We start from the raw sequence: 26,399 nt of genomic DNA, 5'->3' as shown, positions 1-26,399 counted from the left end.
ATCGGACTATGGGATCAGAAGTTATGGCCAGAATACATTTTTTTATGTCCTAAGCACGCATAAAATTCAAAATATTTTTTTAGCATTTTTTTCACGAGAAGAACATTAACCAGGGTTTTTTTTCTAAATAGATAAGCTGAAATTATTCCAACAACGATTCATCAACAACGAAGTCATCATCTTCAATCAACCAAACTTTTTCTTTATCCATACACATGGCGAGCAGATGCAAACAAAACTGATCTAGACCAGCCGCTTCGTATACCAGATTCGAACAGTTTTCACCCTTCTGAACCGTGTTTTCATTCCACTTTGTGACGGTAGTGGTGCCATCACGCAAACCGCGGCTTTATTTTGCTTTGCACTTGCCGCTTGTTTACACCCGCAAGCACACGCACACCGACCCTGGTTAGAACTCCTTCGCTTCTGGCACGAGACTGGCCGATTCCAGCACACTTTTCTCTTCGCGTCGGGCCCGAACGCGAGCGTCCGTGTCCGATGCAATTTCGTCCGCCGTCGCTGTGCCATTCAGTCGCATCTCGAACGGCGTCTGGATTGGATCGATTTTCTTTTGCGTGGCGCGTATCTTTGTCGCGTGGTTTTCGGTTCGCGCCTCATCTCTTGTCTTGCAATTTGAATACCGAGTGGTAAATGGGAATGGGGCATAATTTGCAAATTATGCTCCCAACGCCACCGTGCTAGCGCGTGTAGTGGTCCTGCATTTCCGCTGCCTCAACTGAAGGATTGTGCGCTTGTGGTGAGTGCGGCAAATGTAGTTCGGGGCGAGATGAAGAGAAAGTAGTCCTTGTTATTGTCGATTGTGTCGAGTGCGAGTATACGGCGAGGATTGGGGGTTTGTGCCGGGTCGAACCGTAATCCGATGAAATACGGAATAAAGTGCGAAGGAGCTTAACGGAATTGGCAATTCGAGAGATGTACGACGAGGAAGTCGGATTCCTTCGAAGAATCACACTCAATTGGTGCGAAACTGGTGAATGAAAGGGGGAAGAGCTCTGTTCGCGGAAATTCGAAAATTCAAGAGTTGGATAGAGTGGCATTGGTGTTTGCGGGGCGAGAAACGGCAAAAGGCAAGAAATTGATGGCGGGACGGTATTGAAAGTGCATGGAAGAATAGCAGGATTGTGTCCCTTGCTGCTAGTGGGAAGATCTGCAAAAAGAAAAATGTGTGCTGCAGCAGTAGGATGCGTCTGGTGTGTTGTTTATGGCTTGCGATTATTGCCCTCCTTGAAATAAAGTAATATGCGAGCATGAAAGAGGAGCGCTTGTTCCGAGGGCTGTTTTGTGGAGAATATAATGAAGCTAGTGAAAACAAGTGAAAGAGAGTTAATAAAGAGGGTGTAAAGAATGAATAAAATGGCAAACGTGTGTTCAGTGTTGAGTTCCATTGTTCTGGTGTTGGGTTATGCAAATGTTGGATTAAGCATACAGCAGTCGCCGCAGGATGCATATGGCACACACGAGATGTCCGGCCTTAGTGCGGACGAGTTTCAACATCACAATCGCTGCGAACCGATCACAATTCCCTTCTGCACGGACATCCAGTACAACAAAACCATCATGCCGAATCTGCTGGGACATGTTAAGCAGGATGAGGCGGCACTTGAAGTGCACCAGTTCATTCCGCTGGTCAAAATTGACTGCAGTCCGGATCTGAAGTTTTTCCTTTGCTCGCTGTATGCTCCGGTTTGCACGATACTCAACTACCCGATCCCGCCGTGCCGGAGTCTGTGCGAAAGTGCACGCGTCTGTGAGAGCATCATGCGGACTTTCGATTTCCAGTGGCCGGAGAATCTCGAGTGCACCAAGTTCCCGGTCGACGGGAAGGAACTGTGCGTTTCGCAGAACAATTCATCCGAGAGTACGCCCATTCCGCCGAGTGCGGTGCACACCACCAAGCCGCAGGTCCCGCGGCGAAACACAGCGCCCAACGTGCCCCATCGGGATCTGGGCTTTATCTGTCCGGTTCAGCTGAAAGCACCGACGATAATGGGCTATCAACTGACGGTCGGTGGAAAGGTAAGACAGTTGCCCTCGGGGACCGTTTACTTCGTAAGTCGATGCGGGCGGGTTGTGCTGGGAATGGGCTTTGTTTTTGCATTTCCATCACGTACCAAGCCGTGTATCCGTTGTTGGCTTTCGGGGTTCTGTCGAACGGACAAACGTTCTTGGAACAAAGGTTCGGTTGCAAACGGTGACGTACGTAGAGTCCGTGGTGCCAATGGAGTGCTGGCACTATGCACGCCTATTTATTACGACACCATTCAAGAAATTCGTGTGGATCAGCATTTTCCCGGAAGTTTGTCCGTTTTTTAGTGTCGCAATTTCCGTGGGTGAACGGACAGACTGGGTGGACATGATGAATGTTAACATATATTGCCTTTAGTGGCGATTGAATTACTTAAGGCAGACACAAGCACACGTACAGACATCAAGTTTTGGCTAACAGAATTCACAAAGTGCGCGATGAGGGTGGGTTCTCTGTGTCTATATCGGTTTTGCTGATATGTTGGAATGTTGCATGATTTCATTGTAGTGCATTGCGTATGGAAGAACAAGGAAACTGTTGGAAAGATGATGGTTGACCATTTATTGAATTGGCAGTTCTGTTGAAAAGAGGGTTTATGGTTTGTACATTCCTACAAAGGATAGCTATCTCGTTACTGATGCATATGTATTATGTAGCATTATTCGATCAGAAATGTGATACAAGCCTTGAATGAATTAAGTAAGGTATGACTTTCTAGAGAATGCTTTTGTTCCATTTGAAACAGATTTTCTATTGTCTCTGTACCTGCCATAACAGAATAAAGGGATCACATACGAAGTTTATTCATACGTTAAGCATTATGCTGGTGCATTGCAATGCTTGTTTTAGTGGTCTTATCATATATAAAATGAGGTAGATGCCTTTGAATATTTTATGGACATACCATTATGGCTTTTACTGCTACGGAAAGGACTAAGGAAACGGCCTTCATAGGCTGCATCACCTATTCTAATCTCCAGGCTCTTGTCTTATATAAAAGATCACTGATAAAGTAATTAAAAAAATCTAGACTTTATTACTAATCTAAAAACTATTACTAAACCATTACTATCAAATGGACTTATGTATACCACTAGAAATCAGCTAATAGGTACTAACAAAAGATTGGAAATTGGGGAATCCTGTTCCATTGTTTCCTATCAGGGTTTGCAGAAATCGCTCTCAATAGACCTAACGAACAACCATAAAAGGGAGATAAAAAACTCTTCGAATCATAACAAGCCATAAAAAACTGATTCGGATAGGCGGCCCCCACTAAGGAGGTTAGAATAGACCTGTGCGCCGCCACCGCCGACATTTAGTGACACCGGTCAAGGTGTCGGTGGTGCGCCATACACCGGTTGGATTCACGCCTCGACCTCAACAATAAGGCCGTCTTCAGTGTCTCGTACTTGACTTGACTTGGACTTGATATTCGTATTAATTAAATAGCTATTATACCTTTACTGCCGTGAATCGCATATTTGTCCCATATGAATAGGAAACCCAGCAAAGATGGGACAGATATGCGATTCACGGCAGTTTAGTAGAGTTACATATCTTTATTGGTCTAGTGCTTATATACGCGGCTACAAGTCAACACTATAATGAATGTTAGATTTGGATTCCCAGTCTGGTAGGATTTTGGTAACTTGGCTTCTGGAGCTGGAGCAGGATTAGGCACGTTACCCATTAAATTGAACTTGTTCTTCACTCCTCCTTTCACTTAAATTACCAGAATTGTTCTTAAAAAGGAATTTATTGGTTTTCTTGAAATAATTTCCAAAGGATGTCCTGGAGGAAGTTCTGAGGGAATAGGTACTTGAAAACAATTCTTAGAATCTTGTGGAATTTCTGAATTAATCTCCGCAGTTATTTCTGGAGGAATCCCTGAAGAAAGTTCCGAAGGAATTCTTGGAGGAATGTGTAAAGAAATTCTTTTTATTTATTTATTTTTTGTACTGTTTTCTCAGGGAGTAGCAAAACCACCTGGAGGTAAGCTCCTTTCAAGCCTTTTTCCTCCAGGAGGCACAAAACCTCTCATCTTTTCTCAAAAGCAAGTTATTTTCACAAAATTACAATGCCATTTTTATATATCAGTATGATCGGTGAAGGATGTTGGCAGCGTCGGCGTGATGAGTGCAGGTGGTGGGTGACAGGTGGTGGGTGGCAGGTGGCAGTTAGCGGTGGGTGGCGATAGGCGGCGGCGAGCTGTGGAGGCGGATGAAAAGTATAAATCGTATTTCTCACATTAGTAAGGGACAGAAACTGGTGGTGATTTTTGATTTTGAAACGTTGAGTGCTCGAAGAACTTAAGTTCCCAGTGAGATTAAGATATCTCTTTGAAGGAAGCTTTAAAAAATGGTTTCCGAGTATTGCACTGGATTTGCTGGTCTACATTATGTAGTTTTCAAGGTGGTTTAATGTTACATTTCGTTTAAAAATGTGAGGATTGCGCTCGGATCTTATAGATACTGGAAGGGCATTGTATTTTGTTCTACCTACCGTAGTATGTTTGGGATTTTTTCCCGTATTCGGTATTGGGGCGACTAATAGTTAGGGTTGGAGGGTTCCTTGTTTCGTAACGGTGTGAACTGCGATGAAAATGTTGATTGTGAAGCGCTGTTGGATTGTGGAGCAGTTTTTGGATTTGTACTAATGTTTGCAAATCTCGCAAGGCAGCAACTGGTAATATTGATTGAGCTGCCTCGGAATAAAGGCTATAGGTGGAATACAGCCTCGACTTCTTATAAATGATCTTCAAACAACGATTTTGTGTTGTCTGGATCAATTTGAGATTTGCTTTACTTGCAGCGCCCCATATGGAAACTAGATAGGAGACTTTCGATTGCACGAACGCGTGATAAAGCAGCATTAGATGTTTCGATGGTATAAACTTGCATATTTTCCATAATATTCCGCATGTTGAACTGATAGTTTTCTGTAGTGTACTGATATGATTATTGACGTTGAGTCAAGTGTAATTCCCAAGTGTTTGAAACTATCAACTTCATCAATTTTCGTTGAGTTCACCACTAGGTTTTCATTTCTTGAGATGATTAGGCGAGGCGAGTGGAAAAAATCTACTTCGTTTTGGTCAGGTTTAACGATAACAGATTCTCCGAAAAGAACTTCTGAAGTTTTTCCAGATGATGCGGCATATCATTGATATAAAGTAGGAATAAAAGTAAAGCTAGGTTACTACCCTGTGGTACTCCTACCGATAAACTTCTGTATCCGCTAGTAAATTTACTAACAGAGACGATTCGTTTTCTGCCAGTCAGATAGCTGCGTATTAAACTGTTTGCTGTTCCTCTGATTCCATAGATATTAAGTTTCTGGAGAAGGATGTTATGGTCAATCGTGACGAACGCTTTCTTGAGATCAAGAAATAGAACTCCGACTATCTTACGCTTATCCATTGCATCGTAAATTTCATCAACCAGTTCACTGGCTGCAATCAACATATTAGAGCCAGCGCGAAACCCGTACTGGTGCTGATACAGGATATTATGAAGTCCAAGAAAATTAGTCACCCTGTCCACAATAAGTCGTTCGAGAACTTTGTTGAAAACCGATAAAACAGAAATCGGTCTGTAGTTAGTTGGATCCTTTTTAGACCTGTCTTGTAAATGGGAATCACACGAGCGGTTTTCAAATAGTCCGGGTAGGAACCAGAATCTATACTTTCATTGAAAACATTCATTAGGATACTGGCGAAAAAGTCGTAATGGGTTTTTAGAAATGATGCAGGAATTCCATCCAGTCCAGCGCTTTTGTTGTTGTCCAGTTCTTTAATTATCACGATGACTTCTTGTTTTGTTGTGGGAATCAAGTAAATGGAGTTACTGATAGATTGTAGGCTTCTGAATTTGTTGAAATCTCGCTGGCTAGGTATTCTGGAGGCAAGCTGGGTCCGATACTACTGCAGAACTCGTTGAAGATTTCGGCAACATCATGAGGGTCCTTAGTATTGCAGCCGCCATGCTCTAGTTCAATCTGTTGAGATTCATTAGAGTTACGGCCCAAAACATTATCTAACGTTTTGATTAGGGTCGCGTAGCAGCTTTCTATAGTACAGACTCTTGGCTTGCTGCTTAACACGCCGGAGTAATTTTGACACGTACATTAGTTGCTCTTGCAAGTGGCTATCACGGGGATATCTCTTGCTTCTGCTTAAGGTCCTGTCTTTCAGCTGCATAAGTTTCCAGAGATCGAAGGTCATCCAGGGACAAGGTCCCTTAATTTTCGCTTGCACTGTTATTTTTCTAGAGCATTTTTCTTTCAAATCCTGATACAGTTTAATGACGTATTGCAAGTTTTCTGTTGCGGGTGCTTGAGGGAGATTTTGAATCGCCATTGTGAATTCTTCATTGAGCCTAGTGTGATCGATTATAATTTTCTCTAAGCTACGGGTACAGATAGCCCTAGTATTCTGGAACGTTGAGAGCAAGATGAATACACCACTAGGTGTTCCAATCTGCCAAATTCACGATTCAGCCATCTTGGATTTTAGTATGGGAGAGCCAGCCGGTTTGTTTATGTTTTGCACCGAAAATGAATTTTTCACCCCCGCCTTCTTCTCGTCCATAAATTGGGCAGACTGCAACACCTAGCTGTGTATTCATCTTGGTTGAGAGTACGAAACAATGATCACTAATGTCAGAGTATATTGTTTCATTGACGACGTGATCGAGAAGAACATTTGAACAGGTGACATGATCCAGGATATTATTACTTTCAGGTCTTGTTGGGAACGTGTTTGTAACTTTGAAATTGTAGCAATTCAACAATGTTAAATATTCCTCAGTCAACCTATTGTTCGTTTGGTTCGTAGGTATATTAATATCACCAACCACGATGCAAGATGACCCATGTTTAGTAGAAGACAGAACTGCGTCCAGCGTTTGAAGAAAATGACTACAGTCAAACCTCCATGAGTCGATGTTCTATGACTCGATATCGACTCATGGAAGCGATTTATGCCAAACTAAAAAATATTTTCTGGGCTACTGTGATGTTCCCTTCAAACAGCTTTCCAAAAATTGTATATTCCACTTCTCGATATTTCCACTAGTCGATGGACCCTTCATTATCGACTCATGGAGGTTTGACTGTAGTATCAAACGACGGTGGTCTATACATAGCGAATACGTCAAAGTAAGAATCGTGAATAGCAATTCGCAAGGAAATGCGGTGGAATCCATTGATGTGTCAATCAACGATTAGCGTACGCAGATAATAAGACCTCCTCCCAGGGATTCAGGACGACACGAAAACAAGCTGTTGTATCCGTCTATGTAACAGAGTTGCCGACGCTCTTCTTTCACCCAAGTCTCTCCAAGTACTACGACATCGATCTCTCTATCGTAGGTTACCAAAAACTTCTTTATTTTATCAAATTTTTCAAGTGAATTCATGCCACGAATATTAAATTGTAAGACTCTTATTGATACACGGTTTGGTAGATTCGATAGATTTTTATTCAACTCAGAAATAGTATTAAAATAATAGTTGTGATCGAAATCGGTAAATAATCAGATGCGACTGGTACCAGAAACTACTCATGCAGAGATTCTTTTTGCAGTCGAAGCTTATGGCAAGTTGAACTAGTGCTAGACATATTCAGTAGCCTCTTCTAAGACGCATTTGAGAACGTTTCGAGATCCTTAAGCGAAGCTATTTTTTCCACGTTTGCACCGTCATACCGCTTAATCAGGACTTTTCCATCTCTACCCATCCATACATATTTCAGATCAGCCAAAATTTGAAGATCCTTGGCCTTTTGAAGAAGATTTTTTCCGTATGATGGTATTTCGTCACGTATTGTAATCCAGTTCGTTGATCCGACAAAAGCATCACATACAACTGATGCTAGAAGAACTCCATGGGCACGCTTTTTCTCGAAGAAGTCTTCCTTGATGTTTTCATCACTGAAACGAACGATAATCGGTGATGCACTTCTATTAAAGTTCCTACTTTGAATCCGCTTAGCATCAGCGATGCCTTCTGCATTGTACGAAGCACCGACAACGTTCATGATATGGTGTACAAGTTTTCTGGTGTCTTCATTTTCCAACGACGGAACCCCAAGAGTGATAGCGTTTTTTGCCAGCGATGAACGGTTAACTTTATCATGCTCACTTTCCAGCAGGTCTACAGTTGATACTAATTGGTCGTTCTTATTTTGCAACGCGTGAACCTCTTCCCATAGTTTGGTGTTATCTTGCTTCAAACCGCTTAGTTCATCTTTGAACAAATTGAAAGCTGATTGGAGATCATCAAACTTACTTTCCAAGAAAGCTTGGGATTCTTCTACGTGCCTGGTAGTCTCCACTAGGTTTTTCATAGACGTAGATATTTGAGCCGTGGTTACTTCCAAGGCAGTCCGGGTATTCATTGATTCCTGTTTGATATCCTGAACAGATTTAGTGAGTAATCGAAGTTCACTGAGCACATATGCATCCCTCCAATATCGACTCATGAAGGTTTGACTGTATTAAATAGATTCGCAATCCTTTTTAAGCTCTCCGAAGGATGGCTTCTTTGAAGAAGGGCGCGTCAAATCCATTACAACTGTGGGGAAGTGTACCCATCTACATGGGTAGATTTTTTTTAAAATATTCCAAAAAGAACTTCTGAAGGAATTCCTGATGGAATTGTCAGAAATAATCTTAGAAGATTTTTTGAGAAATTTCCTAAGGTCCTAAGAAGCTCCAAAGCAATTCCTGAGGGAAATTTCAAAGAAAACTTTGGTTTCATTTGTAAAGGTTTTTTGAAGGAATTCCTGGAAAAATTCCCGATCGAATTCCTGGCGGATTTTTTGAAGGTATACACCCAATATTTTTTTTACACGGTTGGTATTCTTTAATTTCCCGGCTAACCTGATTTTTCACAGCTTTTTAAATACCACCTGAATTTTCGTTGATTTTTTGCAGGGGCGACTCGTCCATACGTTCTACCTGTTCATGGAACAGGTAACCATTTTTAGGTCAGAAGTAAGAAATTAATGTCTTGGCAATTAATTATTAGGGCAAATAATTTACTCAGTAAATCTTTTAAACAAAGCTTCACGTAATATTTCCAATGATTTTAACATCAATACATCTAAAGAAACAAACAAACTATTTCGTAGGCAGATCAAGTTAACGCCACATGCTTGGCGTACAGTCAAATTGCAGCTGAATGTGTGTTTCTCCGAAAAACCACACCCCATCACATAGAAAGCTTTTGCCAGTCGTACGATCTATAATGAAGAACCAACAGCAGCGCTGCCAGAAGTCAAATTTTAAGTTTTGCGCCATGACAAATGATTTGAAATAATTTCCTCCTTGGTATGCTCACTCGGCTCACTCGTTCTCCGCGCGCAGAGAACCAGCGTGAGCGTTGCCAGCTTTCTCCATTTTCTCACATCATCCTCTTTCGCATGCGAAGCAAGCACGTTTAGTTGCAAGTTCTGCTATGCGCGCAAGAGTCAAACCCGTTCGACGCGCTGCGAGAACAATCAACGACGCGACGCACCTTCGGTTAGACTCGATCGTAGTGTCGGGCTGTGTTTTGCCGAAAGGCGCACCGCGCACGCTTTTGGTTTTGATTGGAAACAGTTTGTTTTTCTTTTTTCTCGTGATGAATATGCAATGCATCAAGAACAATATTAAATTAATGTTTGCGTTTTTAAAAGAGACATTAAATAATGCTTTTTTACGAATACTCAAAATCAATCAACTTAGAGAAAAAGGTATAGTTTTCACTAAATTTGAAAAATTAAATAACTGGAACACATTTCAGCTTCTAAATGTGACTCATTGGTCGTCACAATCTGGGTTCGCATCAAACAATAATACAATTATTGTATAATTATATACTAATTATATACTATAATTATTATACTAATAATGGTTAATAACATTTCTTTCATAGCAACAAAATATGTGAGAGTTTAAATATTAGCGGCGATGGGACCCGTGTACCCTGAATGGTGGAATGAGCCGATATGAAAGATCTTTATTCTGAGCAATATCCAGTTATTGCCAACTGTTACTAAGTTAGATTTTAGACGATTTGCGAGAGTCTAAAATTTTAAGTGCATCTAAATTTAAAACATTTTTGTAACAAAAGAGAAAAATAAGTCATTTATTGTTTTGTAAATCTTTTCTATTTAAATTGTTTTTTTTTCTAATATTTGGTTAAGTTGTACAAGAAAAGGTTGTAATATTAGATTAAATGTCCAACTTTCATTCGAAATCACTCAGCTTGATGAATATTTTTTTATCAGCATGGTAGAACAGGTGTAGCAAAAGTCCACGAGACGCCCCTGATTTTTTGTGATTTTTTCATGGGGTTAGCTCATAGTTTCATCAACGCTCAAGGTCGTAATCAACTAAAACCGTGTAAAAAAAGAACCGGGTGTACTGGAATGAGTTTCTTTATGACTTACCGAATTAATTCCTGGATGTATTTCCTAGAGATTTTTTTAAAGTATTTACGTGAATAATCTGTAGAAATTTTCGAAGGAACTCCTGCAGTAAATTCCCACGAAATTCTTGAGAATATCCGAATACCCGCAATCTTGATATTTTTGGAGTTTTTGGCATGTAGTCTTGATTCCAGAGTCAAAACTGAGTTTACTACTGTCCGAACTTTCGAAGAAATTCTTGGAGAAATATAGGAATTTGTATGTAAATTCGAATAGCTATTTGTTTGGAAAATCCATTAAAAGTTCCTTTCAGAATTCTTTCGGATATTTCAGAAATTCATTTGAAAATTTTGTTCGAAAATCTTTCTCATGTTCTCTTTTGGATAATTCCTGCTCCAGGAATTTCTCCAAAAACCCCTTTAGAAAAGCCACCTGGAATTAATTTGGAAACTCTTCCAGAGATTCCTAAAGAAAATCCTTCGGAAGGGCATTCGTATTTTTTTCCGAAATTCTTAAAAACCTCCTTCAGGAATCTCCTTCAGAAAACCATAAAAAAATTCCTGCAGACATGATTTCGGAAAAAGCTCTAATTTGATATTTTGAGTGTTAAACTTATTCTCAATTTAAAAAATCACTAGGGTTGTATACATAACACGACCGCCGTAAAATAGTTTGGTGCTCTGAGGAATGTAGTGCCATTATGCATAAACATTAAAAGATAACTCTTTTGATTTCTTATGTCACTGGTTTCGAACAAAATTAAAAATAAGAAAGCTGTTGGCAATTTATGACATTCGCACTTAAACAAGTTAATTATATATTTTCGTAGTTTAGTAAGTAACAACAAAAATTTCATGGTTGTTTACTGAATTTGTCGAAAAATAGTCAAATTGAGCTAAACTTTTGATATTTCTATTGCAAATTGAATTTTGTCAGGCGAAATTAGGCTTTTTACTCTTTATCATTAAAATGTCAGAAACTGAGAATAATAACCATCGAATCGCCTGAGACGCACACTGCTGAATAAATTTTGCACTTTTGAAAATTTATCTCTGATCGACGGAATATTTACTTGACATTGCCAAGCGAATTTGTTAAAGATTTTGGGAAAAAAATTACAACGGTATTTCAAAAATCAGAATTTTGAGAATAGAATGTTTCTTCAACGCATTGAAGCAGAGTATGGCGAATTTGTTAAGACTACTTTCCGTCACTACTTTAACACTACTTTCAGTATATACATAGATTTTTCGAAAGCATTCAATAGAGTACCGCACACTTTGTTGCTTAGGAAGCTTGACCGCCTTGGATTTCCTGATTGGATTATCGACTGACTCTGTTCATACTTGACTGGAAGATCCGCCTTTGTCAAACTAGGTGCTGAAAAGTCAGACACATTCGCCATCCGGAGTACCGCAAGGTCCGCTGCTTTTCATAATTTTTGTAAACGATTTGTGCGAACGACTTCGTTCCCACCGCCTGATGTACGCTGACGATCTTAAAAAATTTCGAATAGTATTTTCGCTTGTCGACTGCTCTGCTCTACAGCATGATCTCGATACCATAGCCCAATTGTGTGCGCTGAATGGCATAGATTTGAATTCCAAAAAGAGCAAAATCATCAGTTTCAACAGATCAAGGACGCAAATCGATTTCAACTACTCATCAGATGGAATTTCACTGGATCGCGTCTCTTACATCAATGATTTTGGCGTAACAAAGGACAAAAAACTCAATTTCAGCGTGCATATATCTGTGACCACCGCCAAAGCTTTGCCAGGGCCCGGTTTCATTCGTCGCAACGGCGCGGAATTTAACGACGTGTAATGCTTTAAAAAGGTTGTACAGCTGTCTTGTTCGCAGCATACTTGAATATGCCGTACCAGTTTGGGCACCGTTTCATGAAGTGCAGTCAGCCCGTATCGAACGAGTTTTGTCCGGTTCGCCCTCAGGAGGTTGCCCTGGACCAATCCTTTGCGATTACCACAGTACGAGGATCGTTGTCAGCTAATACACTTGGAACCGCTCCGCCAAGGACGTGCATATTTGCAGAGGATGTTCGCCTTTGACCTGCTAAGCCACTACTGGCTGGACTGCGATGAGCTACTACAGCGTGTCACCTTTTATGTTCCGGCTCGCCGCTCCCGTACGCGGCAACTATTTTGGGCTAGAAGACATACCTCCGTTTTCGGCCAGAACCATCCGCTAGAAAGATGTTTCAACCTTCTCAATGACTTCTCAATGTCTGATTTTGATTTTAACGTTAACAGGACTTCCTTTAAAAATAGCATTAGGCAACTAGATGTAAGTTAATTTTAGTAGCAGCAGTCTGGACAGCATAGCTGAAGACGAAGAAATAAAAAACTTGCACTGGAACACTCAGTTGGGCAACAAAATAACTTTTCTCAGTGGTTAATATGATATAAAATTGCTAACATCTTCTAAAATGTAACGTTTTTCAAAAATACGTTTCACAAATTATATGGAAACTATTGAAATATAATTCAAACCTGCTTAAATGAACTTATGTTAGTTTTTTAATGTGAAGCACATAAGGATTTATTACCTTTTTTACCTTTTTATTATGGGATTGATAAAACACTAATGAAGGGCAATGAAGCGTCTTTGGTTAAGGTGGGACGTATTGCCCAGGCAATTTTTGAAATCTATTTTTTTACGACTTTTCAAAAAAGCTTTATCACGTGTTATCTTTAATATTTTTAGATGACTGCTGACGGCCAATGCAACGACTACCATGGACTACGACATGGACTACCAAATAACACAAAGTTTGCATAAATTGCATTGAAAACTAAAAAAAAAAGAGTTGCCTTAGGGGGGGGGGGGCAAATTATACCGTCTTACCCTATTTGTTAGTTTGAATGGAGTTCGTCTTGGGTAAATTTTATATTGATAATCTTCTCAATGATAAGTATTTTAAATTAATTTAAATAAATTCAATTGGACGCCAAAAATTTGCCGGTCATTAGTAACGGCTCTTTTGAAAATCCTCTCAGCTTAACTTTCCTCCCAAAACAATGGTGTTCCTGATAAGAACCGGTTTATTTTTAATATCTCAAATTACAATTAGCAGCCGGCGCCGATCTACCATTGATGACATCACCAACGCTATCGCTGCGGCAGCCGTTGTCGCTGAGATTGCTACCCAACGCCATGGTCTGCACTCCGCCCGACGATCACCTCCGATGCACGCTCACCGCTACCGACGGAGCGTCGTTTCCGCTCTCCGTAAATGCTCGAACGCAAATGACGCATGCGCCTTTTTTTGTTTACTTGAAAATTCATTTTATTCAGATTTGATTTGTTATTACAATTGTTCACAAGTCCAGTGGTTCAACGTTAGTTTTTCGGTTTTAAGATTTTTAAGCAGATGGCTATTATATAATAAATTGGCTTTTGCCCATTTTACACTTGTCACCTATCGGTTCCGTTTTATGGTAATTATTAATTATACTACTACCTATCTTAACCTATGTACTATTTATAAGTTTGGATTTAAATTTCTGATTGAATCTAATTCAGAATGTTGTGCCGTTAATTGGTGACGCTCGGAAAGTATGGACAACCTCTGATCGATGGTATCGTGATTTGCCAGTCGGTGTACTTCTACGGTTCGGGTTCGTGGGGGCAGATTCAGGATCATTTTAAGGTATTTATTCTGAAGGACCTGAAGCTTCTTCCGATGGGTATCGTTGGTTGATTATTGGATAGAGGCATTTCAGCATCACTGTTCCTTTCATTACTCGGTCATCAACGTGCGCCCGAAAGAGGAGTTTTCTGTCAAGCATTAGTCCAATGTAGCGGACCTCGTCGGCCCATTCGATTTCCACGTTCTGCAACCTGATTTTGGTGGACGGTTTCAAACGATCGGAGTTGCGATGAGGGAACACTATCGTCTGTGTTTTGGCTCCATTGACCCGTATCTTCCATTCTGTTAGGTACTTGGTGTACGTATCGAGACCGCATTGCAGTTTCGATACGAGCGTCCGCATGACACGAAACTTAAAATGATCAACCGTCGAGGTAGTCAGAGATGATTTTCACCAAGTACACTGGGAAATTGTACTGGTAGAGCTTGTGAATCAGACCGTCATGCCAGACATTGTCGAAAGCCTTTTCAACATCTAGCAGGGCCATGACGGTCGTCTTCGAGATCGCCTTCGCTTGCTTGATGGAGTTTGTCACCCTCTGGAGCTGGTGCACCGTCGAGTGGCCACGGCGGAAGCCAAACTGTTCATCCGGAAGGATGTTGTTCGACTCGGTATGGGACAGAAGTCTGGAGTAGATGAGCTTCTCAAAAAGTTTGCTGATCGATGACAGTAGACTGATCGGTCGGTAGCTCGAGGAATTTGTGGGATCCTTTCCTGGTTTGGCAATGACAGATGGGAAGTAATTTATTGCCAGACAGCGGTTAAACATTTTAACAAGGAGCGAGATGGCCTTCGGTCCTAAATTCTTGAGTACGATGTGGAAAATGCCGTCAAAACCAAGAGCTTTCATATTTTTTGAGGATTTGATCGCAATGTTAAGCTCACGCGTTGTGATCTGTTGCTCATCAGGAAGTTCGATCGGCGTGTTTGCCAGTTGGAAAATGCTGTCGAATACCTGTTCTTCCATTGGACACAACCGGAAGGTGGTTGGAGGACAGGTTGGTCAGGGTTCGCATGACAGAGCAACTGTCCGCCACGTTGGTCAGCATGATGTCAAGGGTGGATCCCGTGCTTGTTGACGAGAAGAACGTCGTTGATTCAGGGTGAAGAACAACATAGTTCCCGGCTTGGAGGCCTTCAGCCAGCACCGTGCCATTCTTGTTGCTCCAAAAGTTACCCCAGAGCGAGTGCCGGGCATTCAAGTCCTCTGCGACGATGTTTTTTTGTCTCCAGCGGGTCAGCCTCTGGATGTCGTTCTTCAGACGCTCGGAAGATCCATCTGAGTCCCTGCCCTGAACCGGGCAGTATGCAGCGATACAGACGATTGGGCCGCCGGACGACGCCAGCTCGACACCGACAGCTTCGATCATGGACAGGCGGAAGTCCGGGAGCATCCTGTACTCCAGACCTCTTTTTATGGCGATGGCTACGCCGCCACCGGGTTGGTCGTTGATCCGATCGAGTCGGACGATAGAATGATGCGGGAGACTGAAGTTCTTGGTTGTCTTGAGTTTTGTTTCCGTCAGGAACGCGATGTCAGCTTTTTCGGTTTGCAGGAAGTCGATAACTTCCGGCTGTTTCTTCGCCTCGTAGTTGGCGTTCCAATTAAGGACCTTGAGGGCGAATGTTGCAGCGCATGAAGAATTGCATCATTTGCATGAGCATTTTCTGCATCTCGGTGACGAGAGGCACTAGTTGGTTGATGGTCCGCGACAGGCCATCCGAGGATGGAGGCGCTGGCGGTTGAGGTCCTTGCTGGAAAGATGTAGTCGACGGTCGTGCATTGCCCCAAAATCCTGGTGGCGGGCCGGCGAATGCTTGCACCTGAGCTGACTTGGCTCTTTTGGGTGAGAGCAACTCCGGGAAGGAGTCGGGGTCGAGGTCGATGTTGTCTTGCTGCTTCTTCGGGCGACGGTTGTACTGGTTAGCTTGCTTGCGGAACTGAATAATTCAGCTCGCTTCGAGCAGGACCGGCTTTTTGACGAGTAGTCCTGGTCGCAGTTCACGCAACAGTGGCCGAAGCGTGATTCTCGCCGCAGTTGGAGCAGCGGCTCTAAAGATGGAAGTTTTTGGCATCATGGCCAAAATTCAAGCAGTTTGCACACTGCGTAACCTCGCGATGCACTGGCTTGGACCGCTTCCACTCGATGATGTGATGAAACAGAGCTCGATTGCCGTGCAACTCCTTTATCGTCGTTGTTCCCTTCGAGAAGTGAAGCAAGTACAGCTGGTCGCGGTACTTTTTGTTCACATTTCATTGTTGGATCTTGTAGACCTTTTCAGACTTGAGGCCGGCTTCCTTCAGCTCTTCCTCCAGCTTGCTGATTTCCATATCGTCGAGACCCCTCAGGATAGCTTCAAAAGGCTTCTCAGCCTCCTTGTAGCCACTCGTGCACCGGCTGAGAGTGACCTGCAGGCCTTGCTTGGCGTAGTGATCAATGCCCGAGTACAGCTTCTCCGGAAAGCCTTTCGTATAGAAAGGCCGGAGCCGCTCCTTCTTTTCCACGCTGTCCGTCGCGAAAATTTTTCCTGCGGTAGCAGAATCACAGAGTCGAAGGGAGACGCTGCAAAAATGTATTGACGATTAAAGGTTGCATGAAGAAGAAGAAGTCGACGGATGATATTTGAAAAATATTCACGGGGAAGCATACGGGAAGCTTTTTATAACTCTTCTCAAAAATTCTAGAAGCGATTTAATTAAAAACGGAAAGCAGTACGGGGATGGACTTTCCTACTACTGCACAATAAACGCATTTTTCGATTTCAAATTTTATTTTATGATATCATGCTTGATACACAGTATAAGAAAAGTCCAACCCCGTACTGCTTTCCGTTTTTAATTAAATCGCTTCTAGAATTTTTGAGAAGAGTTATAAAAAGCTTACCGTATGCTTCCCCGTGAACATTTTTCAAATATCATCCGTTGACTTCTTCTTCTTCATGCAACCTTTAATCGCCAATTCACATGGCTGACATTTTTAGCATTTCCAAGGTAACTCACCGAGTGTCTGATGTTGGCGTCAGTGGCAATCAAGGTGTTGCTGTTTGTGATTGAAACGCACGTTATTGGAAATAAATCGGATGGTTTGACATCGGCAGAAAGTTGTAGTCGGAAGCAAAATCACGAGTGTGGACTGCGGATCAGAGGGAGACGCTGCAGATTTTTTTTCGTATGGATGGCATGCAAAATCGCTGAAGAAAATTTCGCTTTTCGTAGAAGACAGTCGAATTCAATAATTTATAGTTAAAGCGCTATAGTCGCAATCCGTGCCAACCAAAAATTTATTGGAGCATCTCTCTCCGGCGCTTTTGATTTTGCCACCAACAGAATCATTAAGATTGAACTATCTGCCGTTGCCAAGCGATTATTTTGCACTATGAAGAAAATTCATCTTGGATAAATAATGCGCATTTTGAATCTCTCATAGCAACAAATTTGAAATCAAAATCTTGTGGTAAAATTTCACTGAACGCCAATTATTTGCCACAGACGCAGAACGGTTGGTTCTTGTTTATTTAGCCAGGCTTAGTAGCTGTTTCTAAGCTGTTTCAATTTGGTACAGCTTTCGAGACGAGCCAGCCTTGGGCTGAAAGTCTCGATAATAAAGACAAAAAAACAAAATTTGGTATAGTGTAGTTAAGAATCATATAAAAACAGCAATATTTTAGAAAACGCACTTGAAGAGATTTTTTTTAGAAAATTATGATACCAAAAATGTATATGATCAGAACTTAGTTCTGGGTCGCGCGGATTGCTTTTCGTACCACACGGATTTGATTTTAGTCGTCGCGCATTTGAAGCAGAAAAAATCAGGATCCTCGTAACAACCCTGTATTAAGTAGATGACTTGCTCTTTACTTGGCTTTCGATTGCGACAAAGAAGAATTAAACGCGAGATACAAAAGACGGGTTTACAGTTGAGGTTGAAATCAAATACAAAGTGAAATTGAATGGAATTTAGACGTACTTAAATTTTAAGTTCCTTATATCTATTGTAAAGTGCATCATTCATCGTGTTTTAAGATAATACAAATGTTAAAACAGTACATTTTTATCGTTGTTCAATAGCTTGTTAACAAACTGTTTCCACAGATTGTGATCCAAAAATACTATTTCCCGGTATCTTAATAGTCGGCCGTATTTCACGATCCAGGCAAACTGCCTTTCAGCGGAACATCTTCCACGCAGCCGCCGCCAGTTCTCTCACGATACCAAACATAGCAACAAAGTTACTCTGTCTGCCTGGTTCGGTATCCCTTTCAAGTTCCCAAATATGAGCTCTTTTTTCGTCCCGACATCAGCATGACTTTCCAGAAAAAAAAAAATAAAGATAAAGAAATGAAAAATTGTGGCAGTGTCATCCTCACAAACTGAGCATAAGTTATGACCGGCAGGTGTAGATAATCTGTTTTGGTTCTCTTCCCTTGAGATATAGCTCCTGGAATTAACCAACCGCCTCCGCTGGCTGTCTGAAGATTGTTTCGGTTCCACTTGAAGAAACCCCTCACGGAGCAAACTTTGTCCCAACTTGCACCCGTAATTATCTTCATTCCGCTTGGGTTAATATTTTCTAATGATGACACACTTATGCCCGGTGACTCTTTGTGTACAGATCGGATGCAAACACAGCTCCGAAGCAGGGTCACCCTGATGGTAATTATTATTCACCCTTGGGCTGAACCAGCAGTTATGCACGTACCTTGGTTTAATAGCTTGAAGATGAATTCAACATTTCGATTAATGAATTCTCATTTTCTCATGAGGAACCTGTTCGCCGCATTCGAAGCAATCATTCATTGTTCGTAATTAACTCCCTTTCGGTTACAACTGCCGGGCCGCGCCTGGGTCAAATCCGTCCGAGTCATCGTTCTTGATCCGAACAGCCAAACGAGAAGAAAAACCAGCAAAAGTCAGAACACGCTTCAATTAATTTTCGAAGATACATTCTTTCCGGAGCAGGGAGGACACGCCTTCAAAGTTTGGTGGTTAATATGTCGAATCGTTTCTTTTCGGGAGAATCGTTTGGCAACATGCAATGCTGAGTCGCGTCCATTGGAGTAGTAAGCACCGTCACTTGATAGGGTACGGAAGGAGGAGGACATAAGAAACCAAAAGATTGCTTGTCTGATAGGTTTTGATGAGGCGAATTTCTGCCGATTGGTTATAACATTTTTAAGCATTTTAATGATTTATCAACTTGAATATTTTTTCGGAATAAAATAGTTCTAGTAACCGATGATTGGCTAACTTGCATAAGCATAAGTACGTTAGACATAATGAACGATGAACAAATCGACACGGTTGTTTCATAAGGGCCAATGTCGCAAACGTAAACAATGCCTTTTTCTGCAAATTCCTCAACAACTAGGACCGCTCCCAGCTAATAACCACTTGGAACTGGTGGCGCTCCGCGCTTTCTATCGAAAGGAAGTGGAAAATAACGTCTCTAATCTTCCTGCAATCAGCAGAAGAAGTAATTGTTTACGTTTTCGACTTTCGTCCTTGTGAAGCAACAATGTCGAAATTGACTTTCGGCATAAAGGGTCTTAAAAATAAATGTGCGATACCTCTCCGAAAATCAATTCCAGAATAAAGCATTTCCCCGATTGTAACATTTTCTCGAAATGCTAGTATCAGTAGCATCAGCATGTTAGACGCAGTCAAAAGTTGATTTGAAATGTTACCCGGCATCATGTTTGTGGTCCCAACACATTTTTCAAACATTCTTGAGTAAACGTAATTTTCGAGGAAATGTTGTCAGGGAAATGTTATTTTCGGAGACAAATGATATTTTAGAACAAATGTTGTTTTCGAATAATTGTAATTTTGGGAAAATGTTAATTTTGGGCAAATGGAACAAAATACAATAGCGCGAGTTAACTATGTTGCCACCCGGAGTCCACAACATTCTTGTCGGAGTCAGCAGAAACGATGCACATCGCAACCGCGATCAATAGGTCAGTCGATCGGACTTGGGACCCATCGAGTAAAGTGCTGAAGCAGCAGTATCGAGTGTGGCCATCGGTTAGGAGTTAAGTAAGGTAGTTCAATAAAGTTAGTCTTAGTCTAGCAGTAAGTGAAGAGTGTTCTTTTTTAAAAAGAAAATCCTACAGCAAATTATTCAACTGGCGCCCGAATAGGGACCTCCGCGTGTGGGAACGGTATAGTGTCAGTGGTGAAAAAATCGTATAAAAAGTGAAGTGCAAAAAATCTTAAAAAGTGATAAATCACCAAATCCGTAGTTGGTTCAAAGAGCCAAGCATTCACATCTCTGGTCCAACGAGCCCTCATCACAGAAGACGAAGCGAAAATCAGGACACAGCAGCAGACGCTCGATCGCTATCAGGGACCAGAGTAGCAGCCATCTGTAAAACGGATCACCCCGAAGTAGCTGCCTGATTTTCCCCCACTAGGAGCGAAGGCCCAACCACTCTAGCAGACTCAACCCAAAAAGTCCAACTATGCTGTTGTTGGCATTAATGTAAGTAACACATTTTTATTAATCACAATCCTCATACAAAAGTGCAAGTTTACATATAAAATTGTGAAAGAACAGTGACATTTAAATTTGTGTAAATTAAAAAATAATAGTTTTCAAAAAGTTTGTGTTAATTTCGAAGTGACAAAAACCAAAATCAGAATGCCCCCTGTAGTTCCACCAGCGGTCGCAGAAATGACCACTCAGCAGTTTCTCGAGTTGGGAAAAGTACCGGACCTTGTCCGTGATTTAAGATCTTTCAACGGCGATCCAACCAGACTCGTCGACTGGTTGTCCGACGCCGAATCCCTCTTAGAAACATACAAGCAAAACGGAGCTACTAATGTACAACAGAGTGTATTAGAAAGAATTATCCGCCGAAAAATAGCTGCGGATGTACTTAACGCAAATAATATTCGGTTCGATTGGACAGAAATTAAAAATACTTTGATCCTTTACTATAGGGATCAAAGAGATATTAAAACATTAGACTATCAACTTACGTCAACTAAAAAATCTCCCGATGAAACTCTAAATAGTTATTATAGCAGGGTAAATGAATTACTATCTTTAATTATAGTTCAAGTGCAAACGGACGATAAAATGAAACTTAATGCCGCAGCACATATTGATTACTTCCGAGATAAAGCACTAGACGCTTTTATCAGAGGTCTTGACAAAACGTTGAGTATTTTATTGAAAAGCACTAAACCTCAGTCCTTAGGACATGCTTACAATTTTTGCGTGGAGTACTTCAATATGGATCTTAGATCCGCTCCCTACCGAAACGAGTTTGGTGGTCAGTCTACTCCCAAACCACGTGATCCACCCAAATTGCCTCCTAGGATGAACACACCACAAACCAGATTATTCGCATTTCCACCAGTACCGCCACGAAGACCTCCACCAATCAACCCATTTTATAATCGTTTTCCACCCCAAAGGCCATTCCCCCAGAATCATATTGCACCTCCAAGACCAAATCCGTTTTCTCAAAACCCTTTCAGACAAAATCTAAACCCACAGAGAAACCCGTTTCATAATTCGTTTAAACCCGAACCAATGGAAGTTGACACCAGTCAACAAACAAAAATTCTAGATTACGGTAACAGACCAATAATGAATTTAAAGCGCCCATATCCATCAGCACAATTCCAACCCATCAAAAGGCAAGCTCATCCACTTGAAGGTATGCATGATTACTATGATGATACCGATTTATACAGTTATGGCTATTTTGATGAACAGTACTGGAACGATGGTTCCTATGACAGCTCATATGACCAACCGCCTCAACACGACGTTGAAATAGGAGAACCATCTGGAGTCAATGTGCCAGAACCTCCATCGTCTGACTCACAATCAGCAAATTTTTTAGAATGGCTCCCCCGTTGGTAACACCAACGATGCCATATATTAATTTAAAACTAACATTGGCGATTTCCCTTTTCTTATTGACACTGGAGCGAATATCAATCTCATACATCCAATGCTGGCAAATAATTACTCATTGGCAAAGCCATATCATTTTACAGCGAATGGTATCGCAAGTGCTAATGGTAAATTCGATGCTAACACTGCGATTGACATTGAATTTTTCAGACCCAAAATTAATTGCCAAGCTCAATTTTTACTTCATGATTTTCATCCATTCTTCCATGGTATAATAGGAACCGGAATATTAAATGCACTTGATGCGAAAATTGACCTCGGTAATAAAACTCTCCAACTTAGGAAAGACGATGACTGCTTGTCAATACCGCTTTTACAATATTCCCCTATAGCTAAAATAACTTCAGACAACCCCCAACATAATGAAACTAACGAGGTTCAAGCAACTTTCCAACCAAACAGTATATCAGACGACGTCACACCTCATTCAAAATCCGCCACCGGACAAATATTTAGAACGTCTCATCTTTCTCCCAATGAAAAGATAGGCTTCGAGGTACTGAATCGGCACGACCAAGTGTTCCATAAACCAGATGAAAATCTGACTTGTAGCACTGTAGTTCAATGCACTATTAACACCATTGATGATACCCTATTCACCAGAGAGTTTACCCGTATCCAGCTGCATATGCTGACGAGGTGAACAAACAGGTGGATAAACTTTTGAACGATGGTATAATAAGACCATCGCGATCCGCTTGGACATCTCCGGTATGGATTGTTCCAAAAAATCCGATGCCTCAGGAGAGAAAAATTTCGGATGGTAATCGACTACCGTAAATTAAATGAAAAAACTATTTCGGACAGATATCCGATGCCCGAAATAAATTACGTAATTGATCAAATGAAGTATCAACAATATTTTGTCACTCTTGATTTTGCCTCTGGTTTTCACCAGATAAAAATGAAGGAGAACGACATCGAGAAAACTGCATTCTCGATTAATAATGGCAAGTACGAATTTACTCGTATGCCATTTGGACTAAAAATGCTCCCGCAATATTTCAACGAGCAATCGATGATGTATTAAGGAAGTACATTGGAAAAATTTGTTACGTCTATATTGACGACGTTATTATTTTTGGCAAAACTCTCGAGGAAACGCTACTGAACTTAGAGTTAATTTTGAAAGCTTTGAATGAAGCTAACTTAAAAGTCCAGCTAGACAAATCAGAATTTTTACAGAAAGAGATCGAGTTCCTTGGATACATTATCACATCGGACGGTATCAAACCAAATTCAAAGAAAATTGAAGTGATCGAAAATTTTCCAGAACCAGCAACGATCAAACAGCTAAGATCATTCTTGGGAATGACTGGCTATTACAGACGATTTGTAAAAGATTTTGCAAAGATTGCAAAACCTCTAGATGGACAACCTTTAATTTTGCTTGACCATGGAACTGGACGAATTCAAAACGGATCATATTATTATATTCATCATTTTAATATTTCTTCTATTCGAATATATGTAGACATCCCTAGTAACATTTTGGTTTTATACTGGTTTTGTCACACTCTTGTAGAGTAAATTATGGTCTTCAAGAGCGTTATAAAACATAAAATGTTACTTGGGATATTAAAGAATCAGTTTGAGGATTTGCAGAAAAATCAATTTTCATCTATTGTACTTAATCAATTCAATTACATAGATATGCTCCTTCAGAGAATAACACCTATTCGACGGCAAAAACGCTGGGATAGAGTAGGCACTATTTGGAAATACATAGCAGGTACCCCAGACGCCGATGATTTGAAACTCCTCCATAAACAATCTTGTAATAAATAATAATCAACAGGTAAAAATAAACAGGGAAATGACTATTCAGTTAAAGGAAGTTGCTTTTAAAACCAAAGAAGCCATACAGTTGTTCAATTCTAAATCCAATGAATTTCATAGTATATCAATTTTAGAAAATCTAAAAATTATCTCCCAGACACTAGAACAAATCCTTGAAACAATAACTTTAGCGAAAATAGGAATACTAAATATTATTATTCTCAGTAACAAAGAAACCACTACTTTCATTCACGACTTAGCTAGGGAAAACATAAGCGTTGCCACAGCAGCAGAAGCTATCTCCTATGCATCCACCTCCATAGCCACCAACGGAAAGGAAATCGCACTCTTGATCAAACTGCCTAAGCTCATATGGAAAACGTACACGAAGGTTCACATTCATCCGATCACCAACAACAAAGAACAAATCCATCTACCAAACCGGAATTTCATATTTCATGACAATGAAATTTACATTGTACCATCTCTAACTCCATCTATATTCCGATCCGACGAAATAACCCTCGAAAACTCTACATGCATTTCAAACCTTATACGAGGACAGCCAGCCATCTGTAATTATACTTCATATCCAGTATCAGATGAAATAATCTCCATTGATGATCACCACTTGCTAGTTTCTACTACAAGAAACTATACTATGAATTCAGATTGTGGATTTTCCGAACGAAATCTCACGGGATCATACTTGATCTCATATGACAATTGTACGGTCAACGTAAGCTACATTATGGTCAGTAACACCATAAGGCACTTGAACGGAAAACCAATACGTCTATTTTTGGACGGACTAACCATAGTCAAAGATCAGCACATCCCTAATCTCAGTTTGGAACATCTAAATTTTCTCCAGACAGAAACGAGAAAAGATTTGGATCTGATACGGTTGGAAAACAACAGCATAAATTGGACACCTTGGACGATCTTCGGAACATTCTCTCTCACCCCATCATAATTGGCTTAGCCATTTTTCTTAGTATTTTCATTCGCAGGCAAACTATGAAAATCGAAATGAAGCCACAAACCCACGAAGTACCAACAACCAAAGACGTCACGTTTAGCTTCCGCCATGCGAACTTAGAAGAAATCATTCGGACGGAGCCTCATAACTAAGGCGGGGCAAGTTAACTATGTTGCCACCCGGAGTCCACAACATTCTTGTCGGAGTCAGCAGAAACGATGCACATCGCAACCGCGATCAATAGGTCAGTCGATCGGACTTGGGACCCATCGAGTAAATTGCTGAAGCAGCAGTATCGAGTGTGGCCATCGGTTAGGAGTTAAGTAAGGTAGTTCAATAAAGTTAGTCTTAGTCTAGCAGTAAGTGAAGAGTGTTCTTTTTTAAAAAGAAAATCCTACAGCAAATTATTCAACTCGCGTGCTCGATTCTTAAAAAGATTCGGCTTCATACGAGGACACTAAAACTAATTTATTCAAAAGAAGGACGCCAAAAACAGCTGAAACGTCTGTCAGTTAAAAAATATTGTTTGAACTACACAGACTGCAAGGCTGAATCCGATTAAAATGTTTCTGGAGAAATTTTCAATTTGGAGATTCTTACAATCCTCATAATATTAATAAAAAGGATTTTCGATAATGTCTGCCATCAGCACCGCATCTCTGAATGACTTCACTAAACATGGCCGGAATTGCCACTAACGCGTGCTTTAGAGCCGCTTTCAGGTCGATTGTACCTCGTTTGGCATAATGATCGTTTAGTATGAAGTTCGATTGGTAGTAGAGCTGAATGGTTTCTGAATAACGACAATACGCGATAATTGGGCGCAAAATTGAAAGCAAAAGATAAATGAAGGTTCAAACACAAGAGACCCGACTGCTGCTGTCGCTGGGTGACTGCTATTGACTACGCGCTGTTGTAGAAGCGTCAATGGAACCTTGCATGCAGCGACCGAGTCAGCACAAAATCGTATATGGGAAGATCCATTAATTACGTAGCGCCAATATTGGCAATTGTCAACCCCCTTCCCCCTATGTCACACTTTTTGTATGAATCATTTATAATTTTGTATCGATTTTCACACTTCGGTCAACCCCCCTCCCCCCTCTAAGCGTTGACTGGGCATCCTCTCTTGGCTTATAGCCAGCAAATGCATTTTTTGAAATAGCGATAGCTGGGACAATGCATGCTTTGAAAAACTTTTTTGACACACAGTTGATAAATGAAACAAATAGTTTTTGCTTTTGTTCAGTTATAAATCCGCTATTCGCGTTACCGTTTGTAGTTTTTCTTTTTTAACATGCCTAGGGCGATCTTGTTTCTGACTTAAAGGCAAAAAATGGTATGAAAAAAAGACAGGTAGAAAAAAAAAATTATGGATGTTGCACTTTTGCAACCCGATTCTATCGTTTGGCGACTGCGTTTCTGTCGCTGTTTGACTGAAATCGAAAATGAAATATTCCTGTGGCGACCCAACGATAGGATCGCGGCGACAAGCGAGAGCGGGCAATTTGGCATAAAGTCTTTTGGCATAACGCCATTTGGCATAAGGACCGTCAGGCATAACGGTCATATG

General features: G+C 40.9%; 1 protein-coding gene across 1 annotated transcript in view; it reads left to right on the top strand.

The window, feature by feature from the left end:
• Nucleotides 1-544: 544 nt before the first annotated feature.
• Nucleotides 545-26,399, top strand: part of LOC134225414 (frizzled-like) — a 134,941-nt gene continuing 109,086 nt past the window's right edge. The window contains exon 1 of the mRNA XM_062705474.1: nt 545-2,037. Within this exon, the coding sequence (XP_062561458.1) occupies nt 1,366-2,037 (672 nt within the window). The 5' untranslated portion in view covers nt 545-1,365. The remainder of the gene's footprint in view (nt 2,038-26,399) is intronic.

Source organism: Armigeres subalbatus, chromosome 3 (assembly GCF_024139115.2).
Source record: "Armigeres subalbatus isolate Guangzhou_Male chromosome 3, GZ_Asu_2, whole genome shotgun sequence".
Classification (NCBI taxonomy): Eukaryota; Metazoa; Arthropoda; class Insecta; order Diptera; family Culicidae; genus Armigeres; species Armigeres subalbatus.
The sequence above is the reverse complement of the archived record's forward strand: the minus strand, read 5'-3'. Positions and strand labels throughout refer to the sequence as shown.